The sequence below is a fragment of the Pagrus pagrus genome (genome assembly GCF_965226575.1).
Source record: "Pagrus pagrus genome assembly, chromosome: 20".
In the NCBI taxonomy this organism is placed as follows: Eukaryota; Metazoa; Chordata; class Actinopteri; order Spariformes; family Sparidae; genus Pagrus; species Pagrus pagrus.
In genome coordinates this window covers 27368803-27384589 of record NC_140207.1, presented here as the reverse complement: position 1 = coordinate 27384589, position 15787 = coordinate 27368803, and the positions used below count along the sequence as shown (strand labels likewise).

General features: G+C 43.8%; 1 protein-coding gene across 1 annotated transcript; it reads left to right on the top strand.

Moving 5' to 3' along the window:
* Positions 1–3095: 3095 nt before the first annotated feature.
* Positions 3096–3799, top strand: LOC311249162 (putative nuclease HARBI1; the record flags this gene model as incomplete). The annotated part of the gene is made up of 2 exons (XM_084339971.1): positions 3096–3157; positions 3438–3799. The coding sequence occupies exons 1-2, from the start codon at positions 3106–3108 to the stop codon at positions 3797–3799; spliced, it is 414 nt and encodes a 137-aa protein (XP_084196097.1). The 5' UTR covers positions 3096–3105.
* Positions 3800–15787: the final 11988 nt, after the last annotated feature.

Sequence of the window (15787 nt, the reverse complement as noted above, 5' to 3'; positions counted from 1 at the left end):
AGGTCACAGTTCACAGTCTCTCTCAAAAAGGGCTGTGTAACATCAATTCACATTCTTCTACATGTAGTACAAAATTCTCATCACAGCTTTTTTTAAAGCGGCTGTCCGGGCTATGATCTTCCCCCTAAGAACAGCTTTGGCTGCATCCCATAATATACTAGGGTTTACCTCTCCACTATCATTGTTATGTAAATAAACACTCAAATCTGACACCATTGAGCTTCTAAACGTTGGATCGTTCAGCAAGCCAGTGTTCAGCCTCCTTTCTGAGTGGTCAGAAAGGACCCTCTGGCCTATTCTACAGTCCTTCAGTCTATGTAAATCTTTGCTATACATGAAGAGATAATCTATTCTTGAATAAGCCGTGTGTCTTACTGAGTAGAAGGTGTATTCTGGGTCTGATCCATGCATGGAGCGCCAAACGTCAATCAGTCCCACGTCTTTAAGTGTCTTGTTAATGCATTTTTCAGTGGGATTCCGTCTTCTTCTCTTATTGGTTGTGTCTAATAAAGGGTTGAGAAGTATATTAAAGTCTCCTGCACAGATAAGAGTCCCATATGTTTCCAATGCAATCAAATTAAACAACTTTCTGAAAAAAATGTATTGCTCCCAGGGGAGCATAAACTTTGAGAAATGTCAACTGCTTTTGATCAATCTTCCCTTTTATCAGTACAAATCTGCTGTTTTTAACACATTTTTCAGATATAAATTCAAAGAGCATCGAATTTGAGATTAAAATGGCAACTCCCCTTTCTCCACTTTACCGTTTTTATAAGATGAGAAGAAAGTATTCCTGAAGCCCATCTTTTTACATTTTTTGCGCTCAGCTCCAGAAAGATGCGTTTCCTGCCAACATGCTATATTTATCCTCTCTTCTTTTATTTTAATTGTCATTTTGCTTCTTTTGGTTGGATTATTTAGCCCATTTACATTCAATGAAAGTATGTTATAATGTTGATACTGCACTTGATTTGTGGACTTGTGACATCCTAGACCTCAAAAGATAAACAGAGTAAAATGGAATGAGAAAACTTGCAGAACTATAATACAGAACATTGAACAGAGCTTCCAACAGAAAAGGTTCTATGTCGCCTTTAGCGGCAAGGGGGCTGGCCACAGGGTGGGGCCCCTCGGTAGAAGAACAAAAAAAAGTCTTGTGGCTCTCTATGGTCAGCAGGTATCAGCCTTTTATGGTAAAGTAAAAAGTGAAAAAGGCTGGATAGGGTTCTTAATGTTACCAACATATTCCAACCAGAAATGGCGCATCACTGGATTCAGATAAGAGGAATCGGGGGGGAAAAAAAACAATCTCACCTAGGCCTGTCACGATAATCAATAAATCAATTAATCGTATGATAAATTAAAATGAGCTCGATAATTTTGCCGGCCTCGATAATTTCCATTTGCATGCTTGTTTGTTTTCCTCGTGTCTCTCACTAGAACCCTCTTGTCAGTCACTTTTGTCTCTGTGTGGGGAGGAGGGGCCCTGCACCTGGTGTACCACAGAGTGCAGCATGAGAGCCCCGTGAGGAGTAGCAAGCCAGAGGTAATGCTAGTTGAGATTTGGAGGAATAATAACAAACATGGGATTGGTTTCAAAGCTGAACGCGACAGCTGCAATGTGGGAGCACTTCGGATTCAAACCGAATGACCGCGATGAACCACTTAACCTGGACAAGCCGGTATGTTGCATTTGTGGCAGACAGTAGCAACTAAAAGCGGCAATACAACAAACATGCATCTGCACCTCAAGCATAATCATCTAATGCAGTTTTCCCAGCTGGGAAAAAAAACTACAACCAAAGCTAGAGAGGGGCCGTCTTTGCCTTCCCGATAGTTCACAATAACTGAGGAGGCGTTTAGTCGGCAAACAAAATACAAACAGGACAGTGCAAAATGGTGCGCACTCACAGAAAGTGTAGTTTGCTACATCGCTAAAGAGATGCAGCCATTTAACACCATCCAAAAGCCGGCATTTTGACAAATGCTGCAAACATTTGACAGCCAGTACGAATTGCCTGGGAGAACATAGACATCCCATTTTACTCTGCCACTACAGATTGTGGTCAAGTTCAAATATGACCCCCTATATGAGCTTGACCATACACTACATAACTGCTGACTGGATCCTGCACTCGAAGTGTTTAGAGACCAGGGGCCTCATGTATCAATGTTGCGTACGCACAGAAAAGTGGCGTACGTCATTTTCCACGCCAACGTTCAGATGTATCAAAAGTGAAACGACCGTGGAAATGTGCGGTGCCCCACGCCAGCTTCATGGCTGGCGTACGCACGTTTCTACAGCTATTGTGCCTTTGGCGAAACTTTGAGGTGATGCTGGGAAACTGTTTATTATGTGAAAACGATTAGTCCTCAGAGTAATGTGCACATCAGAGACACATTAATGGACAATGAACACACACGTGTTTGCAATCATATGGATGGATATAAAAGCATGCGCAAAGTGATGAAAAAATGGCATCAACAATGGCAGCCTTGGCCTTATTGGAAGACATCGCAAATGGTAATATCAGACGTGAGAGGGTGTTTAGAGAACGGGAAGATCTGTTGGCAAATGACGACAACTGGCTCATGAGTCGTTTTAGGTTGCCGAGGCCAGTGTTACTGGAGCTGTGCGCAGAGCTGCGGCCGGCCCTAGAACGACACACAGCCAGGAGCCAGGGGTTGTCCGTGCCCACACAGGTGCTGACCACTCTGGGGTTCCTGGCAACAGGAGCCTTCCAGAGGGAACTGGCCGACCGGTCAGGAGTGTGCCAGTCCACTCTGAGCCGAGCCATGCCAGCTGTGTGGGACGGGATCATAAGAATGTCATCCAGGTACATCAAATTCCCATACAATGCTGTTGAACAGGCCAACATTAAAGCGCAATTTGCAGCAAGAGCCGGTTTCCCTAATGTAATCGGAGCTATTGACTGCACACATGTTGCTATAAAAGCGCCATCACAGGATGAATTTGTTTTTGTCAACAGGAAACATTTTCATTCAATTAATGTTCAAATAATATGTGATGCGCAAATGCAGCTTACCAACATCGTGGCAAGGTGGCCTGGTTCAACGCATGACTCGTTCATTCTTACCAATAGCATGGTTGGTAACAGGCTGGAGGCTGGCACGGTGCGCGATGGGTGGCTTCTCGGTGAGTAAATCCGTTTAGTTGCGCCCCGAATGTAAACCAGCACAATGCCCATTTGGGCACGTGCATTCAAATATATGCATTTGTTTTCCCTGGTGAAAATAGAGTGATAGAGCTATCTAAGAAGCCCTTTACTGTCTCCTTGTGTTCAGTATTTGTGTCAAACGCGTGCGTAAAGTTGGAAATGTCACATTGCAGTAGCCACGGCGCACTTCTGCAGTCATTAATATAAGTGTGATCCGTCTTGTCTATTTCACATGTTATATTCTTCATTTGACTCCAGGGGACCGTGGCTACCCCCTGAGAACGTGGCTGTTGACCCCTCTCACTAACCCCAGCACCGAGCAAGAGAGGAGGTACAACGACCTCCATTCCCGAACTCGGGCAGTGGTGGAGAGGGCAATTGGCCTATTAAAGGGGCGCTGGCGCTGTCTGGACAGGTCGGGGGGGGTGTTGCTGTATACACCAGAGAAGGTGTGCCGCATTGTGCTGGCCTGTGGTGTCCTGCACAACGTGGCACACCGCCATGGCATACCACTGCCAGAACACATCCCCCCACCAGAGGAACCGGATGCCGGACCCGTCAACCTCGACCCACCCCGGGAAGCGATACGGGCCCGGCAGCATCTGATTTCAACGATGTAAAGAGGCAAGGACACAATTTACTGTTTAAGTGCATTTATTGCATGACACACATTTTCTAGCACATTGATCAGTTGATCGAGACGATCACTGACGCCATTGATTGCCCTTATAATTTCCTCCTGTGTTTCCAGCACAGCCTGAGTGAGGACACGGCCAGTTGGGCGGGCGTCAGCAGCTGGCGTGGGGTCGCCGGGGTGCGTGGTGCTGGTGGAGGTGCTGGAGGAGCCGGTGGAGACGCCAGGGCGCGTGGAGGTGGTGGAGTCGCCGGGGTGCGTGGTGCTGGTGGAGGTGCTGGAGGAGCCGGTGGAGATGCCAGGGCGCGTGGAGGTGGTGGAGACGCCAGGGCGCGTGGTGCTGGTGGAGGAGCCGGTGGAGACGCCAGGGCGCGCGGTGCTGGTGGAGGAGCCGGTGGAGACGCCAGGGCGCGTGGTGCTGGTGGAGGTGGTGGAGGAGCCGGTGGAGACGCCAGGGCGCGCGGTGCTGGTGGAGGTGCCCTCTCCTGGCTCATCGTCTATTACAAATGATAATAAAAAATTAAATAATTAAACATGGGTCAATGTGTTTATATCCTGGCAACTCTACGCACGAGCATGTGTAATGTGAGCAGCCTGTTGTACGACCAGTATAATGACAACATTTCTGAGTTTCACACATTTACCTTGGGGATGATCTGTGTCGCCTTCATGGGCCCCCACAACTCCAGTTAGGGCTGTGTTACCCACAATAGCCGCCACTCTCTGCTCAAAGCGGGTCAGTTCCTCCCCTCCTGTCCCCCTGCCCGTTGCGGTCACGCTTCGGCGGTGGGCCGAAATCCTCCGCTTCACCTCCACCTTCACGTCGGACCATTTCTTCTTAATTTCTGGGAGTGTGCGCTTCTCCGACCCCACAGCGTTCACTGCCTCACACACACGCTCCCACTCACACTTCTTTCTTTTAGTGTTTATGCCTGTAGAAAGGCTGCCAAATAATACTGGTCGTCTTGTCTCGACTTCGCTTAGGAGCGTTTCGAGCTCAGACTCTGTAAAGTTCCGCTTCTTACCTTTATTCATTGTGTAAATCTGATGGTGCAGAGAGGGGAATCCCCGGTGCAGGCCCTATTTAAATACATTTGCATATTTAAATGGGGGCGTGGACAGGGAGGAGTTTAGCACTTCTACATGTGCGCTCAATTCCACGTTGATTGGGATGTACAAAGGAAAAGTGCTTGGATCGATGCGTACGCACACTTTGATACATCAGATTGTTTTTGTGCGTACGACAGTTTCTGGATTCTAGCGTACGCCATGTTTCAGTAGGAAATCCACGCAAGTCTTAGTACATGAGGACCCTGATGTGTCCCAGATAACCATACTGCTGACACCCTTGGAGAAAACCTGAAGTCTGCTTTAGCAGACTGGGGACTGGATGAGCACAAACTAGTCTGCATCACTACAGACAATGGTGCAAACATTGTTGCTGCAATAAGGAATCATGGCTGGCCATGGCTCAATTGCTTTGGCCACAACCTCCATCTTGTTGTGTCCCATGGTCTGGACAGCAACAAAGATCGGACAGCGCGTGCCATAGGACTCTGTGAAAGTTTGGTCAACACATTCAACCTGAGCTGGATTAAGAGGAGAGACCTGAGGAAGGCACAGAGTGAGACTAATCTCCCCCAACACAGTCTAATACTGGTGAGTGATGTTTAATTCATTGATAGTTTAATTTGCAACACAAAATATTTAAAGAGTTGTTATTTTTATTTTATAGTAGCCTGTAATGTCTGTACTTTCATGAGCATGTATGTATTAGATCATATATATAACCAGTAGAATCTAATTGAGACTGTAGTCTTCTAGTATGTATCCACTGGCATATAAAAATAATATAACATATAAACATACAAATCAATAATGATAAATAATGGAAATGTAAAAAGTAGTATTTGTTTAAGAATGTTGATGTAGATTAAATAATGAACAAGAACAATATTATCTTTCCCACAGGATGATACCACACGATGGGGCACTAAGCAGAAGATGGTAGAGAGGGTGCTGGAGCAACTCCCAGCCATAAGACGTGTCCTGGTTCAAGACAGAAAACATAGCCACCTCAACCCAACCTGGCAGGATGTTTCTGTGTTGGAGTCCATCAACACAGCAATGAAACCACTGGCTGACTTCACAGATGTCCTCTGAGGGGAAAAAACGTCACAGTGTCCTCAGTTAAGCCTGTGCTGGAACTGATTAAAGACGACCTTCTCTCTCCAGGCCCCGATGACACTGCACTGACAGCCAGTATTAAACAAAACAAGTGCAGGGTACTGACTGAAAAACACATCTCACCTGCAATCCAGGTCCTCCTGAGAAAGGCCCCGATCTTGGATCCAAGGTATCATGGCAGCATGGAGGAGGCAGAGGTATTGGATGATGTCAAACATCAGCTTGTACAAGAGCTACTGGACTTAAAAGAGCCAGAAGGAAGTGGAGAAGGTGCCAGTGGCGAGAGCTGCAGCAAAGCTGCTGGAGGAAACGAGAATGAACCTCCTGCTGCCGCACCCACCAAGAAGATGAGGCTGAGTGACCTTCTTCAAAACAGAAGAGCTCGTCATCTCACAGGTCAGGCCCAGGCAGGCCCAAAAATACAGGTGCACTTGTGCAACAAGCACCAGGTCAGAGAGAATGTTTAGCACAGCTGGCTACATTGCTACTCCTGGGGTCCGTTTCACAAAGCAGGTTCAACAAACTCTGAGTCTAACCTTGAACTCTGAGTTGATCTACTCTGAGATAGGAAACTCTGAGTTTTCGGTTCCAGAACAGCTGATTTGAGTTAGTTTGATCAACTTGGAGTAGTTTCACCTGGAGTTAAGCGCATGCACCACAAGTATAAAAAGACAGCATCAATGGAGCCCCAATTCGACGAGTCACCATGGCAACGGGGAAGAGGAGGGCTACGTTTTTCACCCCACTGGAATTGGAAATATTAATGCGCTCATACGGTGAGTTTGAGCATGTTTTTTAGAAGGAAGTGTAACACCGCTGTAGCAGCAAAAGAGAGGGAGTCGGCGTGGGAGAACATTGGTGCTCGAGTCAATGCTTAAGTTTAAATGTAGTCCTTTGCAATCACAATAATATTACAGGGGGAAACTGCTTGAGTGGTAGCCTATTAATTTATTTCATTTAGGTGCAATCCCGCGGGGGAGAAGCGCACTTGGCAGCAGCTTAAGATGAAACATAAAAACATTGTTCAAACAGGTAAGACCTCGGCATAATCTCATAGGGGTACCTCATTTTGATCATGTTTTACATTGTAAAATAAATATCAAATGGCTGTTTGACTGTACAGTTGTTTTATCCCCAACATAATGCTGTTTTCACACACATAAATGTCTTCTCATCTATATCATGTTCTGTTAAATAATTAAGCCTATTTAAATTAACATAGACTTCTACTCAGCCAACAGAAAGAAAGCAGATGCCCGTAAAACGGGTGGTGGCCCAGCACCGCCACCTCTAACAGAGGCAGAGGAGCTGGGCCTGAGCCAGAGTTTAGGAAGGCCAGTGGCTGAGGGAATCCCTGGAGGGAGCTCATCCTCTGAGCTCACCCCCCCAAGACACAAGTGCTTTTATAAAATGTAATATGCCTAGACCTATATATATATTTTTTAAGCCTATTCATAAAAATATTTATTTCCCTTTCGTGACTTTTTTTTACTTTTGTAAAGTGCTCTGCATCTCCGACGTATTAAAAAAACTCATTTGCAAAAAAACGCAGCGCAACACACAATATCTGCTGGGATGTGAGAGTATGACTTCGGTTGGTAATGTTGGAAATGTAAGGACGGATTAGGTTGTGTATGTAAATGATGGACTGTGGCGTGAAACGGTACCGCTCAAAAAGATAATTGTCTGGAAATGCAAGTACATCTCCCGACGAATATTTAATTCTCTGCGCAGTAATGCTGCACCTTCATCCACGGGATCATTATCAAAAGGACATGCCATGGTAGTGAAAATAGTCGCCACCTAATGTAACTTCTAATGTAGGCCTACTGACTGATTTTTGCAATGATTTTCTCAAAAAACAGACGGCAGAACTATATTACGCCAAAACTCGCCTGCTGACTGAATGAATGAGGAAATCAAATACCGTGTGTGGCTGAAAGAGGGCGGAGACAGAGAGAAACTCGAGGTTTGTTGAGAAAAACCTGGTCCCGACCAGGTTAGGTTCATAGAACATGTTACCATGGTAACTGACCGAGAGCTTAAGTTACCTCTCTCTGTGAAACAGGCTAGAGTTACCCCTCTTTCTCTGGTTTGAGTTACCTCCCTTTGTGAAACGGCAAACTCAGAGTTTCCCTAATTTCAGGGTTAACAGACTCAGAGTTTTCACTAAACCTGCTTTGTGAAACGGACCCCTGATAATCCATTTTAATTTATGTTTCGGTTGTGTGTGGTTTTTATTTGAGTGCTTTTTTCTTATCAGCAACATGGTCTATTTCATATATTGTTTTTGGTTGTATGTGTATTTTATTCAAGTGCATTTTTTGTTAACAGAGACTGAGAGTCCATTTTATTTATTGTTTTTGGTTGTTTTGTTTATTTATTTTGGATATTTAAAATGTCTTCTTCACATTCCAATGTTAAATATTCTTTAGAAATAAAAGTTTATTGATCTTTGAAAGGGTGTACTTGCATTATTATGTCATTATCATGATATTAGTTGAAAAATGGTCTCAAAACAACAATATTATTGTTTATCGCAATAATTTCTGGGACAATTTGTCGTCCAGCAAAATTTGTTATCATTACAGGCCTAGTCTCACCATTGTTATATTCCAATATTGGGAAGTTACAAGTTCACTGCTCACTCATCCCCCGTTGAGCCGCTGGCTCCATCCTATGGTACTCCCGTTTGTTTTGGACACATAGCTCTTTCTTCCAAGCTGTGTAAAGGACTTTCTCTTTAACTGAGAACTGAAGAAACCGGACCACCACAGAGCACAGTGGAGCGCTCGCTGGTGGTCTTGGTGCCAGGGCGCGGTGAGCATGCTCTATCCCCAGATCAAGGCTGCCGAGGTTGTCTCCCAGCTCTGACTTTCCAAGGCTCTCAACATACGCCACCGTGGAGGTCCCCTCAGAGTCATCCGGGAGGCCATAGATCCTGATATTGTTGCACCTGGAGCGCCCTTCCAAATCGGACACTTTGTCCTGCAAAGCCCGTTGATTAGTCAGTAGCTGGGTGACATCTCTTGTATTTTGTGGTTTAGTTCCATTGTGAATTCATCCATTTGTCTTTTAATATCCTCCCGAAAACACGTGCTGAAATATGAGAGATCTCTTTTCAGTTTGGCCTGGAGTGCTGCCATCCCCGAGGTCATGACTTCACTCACCACCTCACGGTTGAGCCCAAAGTTTTGTTTTCTCTGCAGCCTCCATCTTGTCCTGGTGGGATTTCGCTGGCCACAACTTCTTTTTCGATTTCTCGTTCGGAATTGTTTTGTAACCAATATCCCCATTTCTTAGTTTTATCCCCGTTCATTATTGCGTCAATGTATATTGGTTTGAATGGATAGAGATTGTTGAATTAGGGGAAATTTAAGGCTGATACTAGAGCTCTATTACTATGCTGTCATCCCATCTAGCGCACCACCGGAAGTCCCAAGACAAGGGAGTTCTTATTGATTTGAAATGGCACAACAGCAGTTGGAGCGCTGGTCAGGTTTGGCTCTGGGGTGCTGGGCAAAAGGCTAGTAGGCTGTTGGCTAGCAGATGCTAGAGCAGGAAGCCCAGGTGGCGGAGCAGTGGCAAAGCAGCCCAGCGGCGGCCTGCCTGTCTGCTCTACCTAATGAGCACAGAGACGCTGACAGTGAAGAGCAGCTCTGAGAGGATGAGTAGAGCAGGAGCAACAGAAGACTGAGAGAGAGGCCAAGGACTCATACAACATCTGTATTCCTACACACAATTGGAATGCAGTGCCAAAGGAAAAGGCTGCCAAAAATGTTCAAAACATATTCTACACTTAAACGGATATATATTTTATATGTGGGGCTTTTTTTGGTGGCCCTGTGGCTGGTTTGGTTTACAGCAGTACAATGCCCTGCTTCCTGCTGGCCCAATGAGCTGCCTCTCCACAGAGAGAGAGAGCTGATGGTCATCTACTACAGGTAATACACTGACTAGCTGCAGTCTCAAATGGCTGTTCACTTTACACATGAAGTATTGTTGTATTTGCCTTTTTCATAGCCAGCAGAATAAATTATCAATCAACCTACATGATAGATGGTGATATATGGATGGCAATTTCAAAGTCAAAGGCGTCATCATTTTTTCTGTAACAATCCCATCCCAAAGTCCCAGGAGTAACTCTTTTACTCTTCCTGGTGAGCCCCTCTCACATGTGAGGAATATTGCCGTTATCCCCCACCTCCTTCCCAGAAGTGCAAAGTAAACCCTCTGGACAAAAATGTTTGGAAAAGACACCATTGCTTTAAATTAAATCAAGAACTTACACTGAGATATGTGATAATTAGTTAGTCTAAGTAAAGTATAAAGAAGGAGGTGACATGGAAAGGAGAAAGAACTAGGGAATTCAGTGGATAGAGACACCATGATCATGGCCGCACCCAGCATTGAGGTCAACGAGGTCCAGACCTCAGTATTTTTCTCCAAGTACACATCATAAAAGTTGTCCAATAATTACCTAAACATAACTCTACTTGAAAGATGCAAAAATATTGTACCGTGCTAAGATAACTGATTTTATCATCTGACCAGCGGCACCAGAATAACGGTGGTTTATTAGAATCAGAAATACTTTATTATCCCCTAGGGGAAAATTGTTTGTGTAGGAACACATGCCTATCGCCTCTGACTCTTGGTATTGAGGCCTGTTTATCCTTGTTAACTCTTTCCATCTGCAAGAAGACTTTCACAAGAACAAGGCGCCTTATTGTCTGCCACCTTATCTCCTGGCAGAAAGGACAGTGTTTTCTTTTGCCATAAAGCCCTCAGTTGAGAACATCTCTGATTAATTTATGGACTCAAACTCCCATTTTGAACTTTCTTTCCCCTCCAAACAGATAATTCTTCTCCTACAGGTCACTCTGAGTCCAGCATGGAGACATCTACTCTCCACACATCAGAAGGGACAGGAACTATTTTGGTGGTCAGAATGTGTTAATACCATTCACTCCTGTCAACCATCCATTATAATTGTATACATTGTGATCTCGTTGATCTGCTCTGTACATGCGACATCTATTGCAAGTCTGTCCGTCCTGGGAGAGGGATCCCTCCTCTGTGGCTCTCCCTGAGGTTTCTTCCGCATTTTTTTTCCCTGTTAAAAGGGCCTTTTTTTGGGGCAAGTTTTTCCTCACTCGAATCGAGGGTCGAAGGACAGAGGGTGTCGTCTCTGTACAGATTGTAAAGCCCTCTGAGGCAAACTGTGATTTGTGAATTTGGGCTATACAAATAAAATTTGATTGATTGATTGAATACCAATGTCTTTACAATTGCAAATTGGGTAACACGTCTGATGCCTCTCTCTCACCCTCTCTGTCTCTCTGACTTCTGATCCCAAAAACACTTTTTTAGAGTGAAAGGACACCAGACACCTTCTGACTTTTTGTTCTATGCTCTTGCTCTGACTTTTGTTATTTACGACGCATCTGGCTTAGCTATCTGGGGGACATTCCACCCAAATGGTCTTTGTATTCCTCCAGATTTCAGACCATTTCTAATTACCCATTAAGTCAGGATCTCACCCTCTTAATTCTTACAAATTAAGAGTCAGTAAAAGAAGTTCATAAAACTGAGCCTTTTCCCGTTTCTCTGTGATGAAATTTGACTGAAATCAAGTTTAATGTTTAAATGTGCCTTGTGTTTGGTGGAACCACAGCGCCTCCTGATGGTGAGTCCTGGTACAGTTGGACGAGCTGATTAAGAAATATTCTGTTTAATATGTTCATTGTTATCACCAGTAAATGTCTCTGATATGTTTTGTTTTAACAAATATTAAGCTAGAACTAGGAGGAATACGTATAAATGATCAATTCTACCAGTTCTACGGTATATTCAAGTGTGTTTTTACTTTTGATCCAGTTTTAATTCCTTTTAATTGTTTGGTGATTTTTAATAATGACATAATCTTATTTCATTGTTAGACAAAGTCCACATATTTTGCCATGGTGAAACTGTGTAAAAGGTGAAACACGATCTTGAAACATTTAAATCGATAGTTTAGTTCTCTTCATCCGACATCGGAACCAGGGAGTCACCCACTGTGACATCGGAACCAGGGAGTCTCCCCCGTGACATCGGACGGACAGCGGCTCCCCTCCGGCTCTTGAACCGACACTGCGAGCCCGCAGTCAAGCTACGAATACCGGAGGAGAGGCCCAAAATCGCGTACCTCCACTCTCCAAACAAAGTAGGACAAAGCTATCCAGCACACTACTGGTTGCACACATGAGATGGTTGGTGTCATTTTAGCTCCTGGTTCTTAATTTTAGTTTAAGAGAAGTTTGATTAGGGTTTCTTAATATTAGAAATTACTCTCGTAATATTTGATTAATTACCTCACCCGAATCACGACTTCACCATTGCAGCCTACATCTTCACATAACCCCATTAATTTGATCATTATAGTCTCCACATTGTCTGTTAACTTTTGTTGTTCATATAAATTACCATTTCATTTATTCCATTTTATAGTAAATAAACATATTTAACCGTATGTCGTTGTCTGTGAAGGTTTGTTTTTAATGTAGAGAACCGATGGAAACTGTGTAGAATTCACTACTTCATTTATGAGATTGAATAAATTGATTTAAAGTTGATTAGAATTGATACAAGTTAACCTTGTTTAGTTGGATTTGATTAATTACCTCCGGATTATTCAAATAGACAAAACATCGGTGGTGGTGCCCCATTAACGAGTGTTTTATTAATCGCCAGTGAATATATTACATTTATTATTAGAGTATCTCCTACATTTGTGTTACAGCTGCTCCCATTTAAAGTTCAGAATATGCAGAAATAATAATAATCATAATAGTAGTAATGATAATAATAATAATATTAATAATATCAATATCAACAAAAACAAATCAAATCAAATCAAATCAAATTTTATTTGTATAGCCCAAATTCACAAATCACAGTTTGCCTCAGAGGGCTTTACAATCTGTACAGAGACGACACCCTCTGTCCTTCGACCCTCGATTCGAGTGAGGAAAAACTTGCCCCAAAAAAGGCCCTTTTAACAGGGAAAAAATGCGGAAGAAACCTCAGGGAGAGCCACAGAGGAGGGATCCCTCTCCCAGGACGGACAGACTTGCAATAGATGTCGCATGTACAGAGCAGATCAACGAGATCACAATGTATTCAATTATAAGCGATGGTTGACAGGAGTGAGTACACAAAGATGTATTACAGCAATAATGTAACAGAGATGTGACTAATATTAGCGACAGTAGTGGTGGGTGTCAGGCAGGGTCATGGCAGTAGGTGCATCCACGATCAGGCAGGGCCATAGCAGTAGGCGCATCCACGATCAGGCAGGGCCATAGCAGTGGGCGCATCCACGATCAGGCAGGGCCATAGCAGTGGGCGCATCCACGATCCACGACCCGGGCGCGGCCAGGATCCAAGGGAGCCTGTAGGACTAGAAAGCACAAGGACTCCGGGGAAGAAGCAAGTCAGTGACATGCAGAGATGGGGCATGTATACAGGCATAATGTATACAGATGGAGAGGAGAGGAGAGGGGAGGAGAGAGAAGCTCAGTGTGTCATTGTCCCCCGGACTAGGCCTATAGGACCAGCCCTAACTATAAGCTCTATCGAAGAGGAAGGTCTTAAGTCTACTCTTAAAGGTAGAGAGGGTGTCCGCCTCCCGGACCAAAACAGGAAGATGGTTCCACAGAAGAGGAGCTTGATAACTGAAGGCTCTGGCTCCCATTCTACTTTTGGAGACTTTAGGAACAAGTAATCCTGCGTTCTGGGAGCGTAATGCTCTAGTTGGGTGATAGGGTAATATGAGCTCCTGGAGATATGATGGTGCCTGACCATTAACAGCTTTGTAAGTGAGGAGAAGGATTTTAAACTCTATTCTTGATTTTACAGGGAGCCAGTGCAGAGAGGCCAGTACAGGAGTAATATGATCTCTTTTCTTAGTTCCTGTCAGTACACGTGCTGCAGCATTCTGGACCAGCTGGAGACTCTTTAGAGACTTGTTAGGGCAGCCTGATAATAGAGAATTACAATAGTCCAGTCTGGAAGTAACAAATGCATGGACTAGCTTTTCTGCGTCTTTTTGAGACAGGATGGGCCTGATTTTTGCAATGTTACGTAGATGAAAAAATGCAGACCTTGAAATTTGTTTTATGTGGGAGTTGAAGGACATATCTTGATCAAAGATAACTCCCAGATTCCTGACGGTGGTGCTGGAGGCCAAGTTAATGCCATCCAAACTCGCTATATCATTAGATAATGCATCTCTAAGGTGTTTAGGACCAAGTACTATAACTTCGGTTTTATCTGAGTTTAACAGCAGAAAATTGCAGGTCATCCAGGTCTTAATGTCCTTGAGACATGCATGGAGTTTAGTAAGCTGATTAGTTTCATTTGGCTTTATTGATAGGTATAACTGTGTATCATCTGCATAACAATGAAAGTTTATGGAGTGTTTCCGAATTATATTTCCTAGAGGGAGCATATATAAGGTGAATAGTATGGGTCCAAGCACGGAGCCTTGAGGAACACCATGACTAACCTTGGTATACAGGGATGACTCATCATTAACATGTACAAACTGAAATCGATCCGATAAATAGGACTTAAACCAGTGTAATGCGGGTCCTTTAATGCCAATTAAGTGTTCCAGTCTCTGTAGTAGAATATGATGATCAATGGTATCAAATGCAGCACTAAGATCTAGTAAGACCAGGACAGAGACAAGTCCTTTGTCAGAAGCGATTAGGAGGTCATTTGTAACTTTCACCAGTGCCGTCTCTGTGCTATGATGTGCTCTAAAACCTGATTGAAAATCCTCATATAAACTATTTTTATGAAGAAAGTCACATAGCTGGTTGGCGACTGCTTTCTCAAGGATCTTGGAGAGGAAAGGGAGGTTGGATATAGGTCTATAGTTGGCTAAAGTTTCTGGATCAAGATTAGGCTTTTTAAGGAGCGGTCTAATTACAGCTAGTTTAAAGGATTGTGGTACGTATCCTGTTAATAGAGACAGGTTGATAATTTCTAGTAAAGATGTGCTAATTAAAGGTAAAGTTTCTTTCAGCAACCTAGTTGGGATGGGGTCTAGGAGACAAGTTGTTGGTCTAGATGAAGAAACCATCGAAGTTAGTTGGTGGAGGTCAATGGGAGAGAAGCAGTCTAAATATAAGTCAGAATTTAGAACTGTTTCTGAGGTTCCTGTGTTTAAAGATACAATAGTGCCAGTTGAGGGCAAGCGATGATGGATTTTGTCTCTAATAGTTAAAATTTTATCATTGAAGAAGCTCATGAAGTCATTACTACTGAGCGTTGTAGGAATACATGGTTCAGTAGAGCTGTGACTTTCTGTCAGCCTGGCTACAGTGCTGAAAAGAAACCTGGTGTTGTTTTTGTTTTCCTCTATTAATGACGAGTAATAGCTTGCTCTGGCATTGCGGAGGGCCTTCCTATATGTTTTAAGGCTATCTTTCCAGGCTAAGCGGGATTCTTCCAAGTTGGTGGAACGCCATTTCCTTTCAAATTTCCGTGATGTTTGCTTCAATTTGCGGGTATCCGAGTTATACCAGGGTGCTAACCTCCTGTGCTTTATAGGTTTCCTTTTCAGGGGGGCAATAGAGTCCAGTGTTGTTCGCAATGAGCCTGCAGTGCTATCAACAAGATGATCGATTTGTGAGGAACTGAGGTTAGTGGAGGAGTCCTCTATTATATTGAGACATGGCATTGAGTTTAGTGCCAGCGGTATAATTTCCTTAAATTTAGCTACAGCACTATCAGA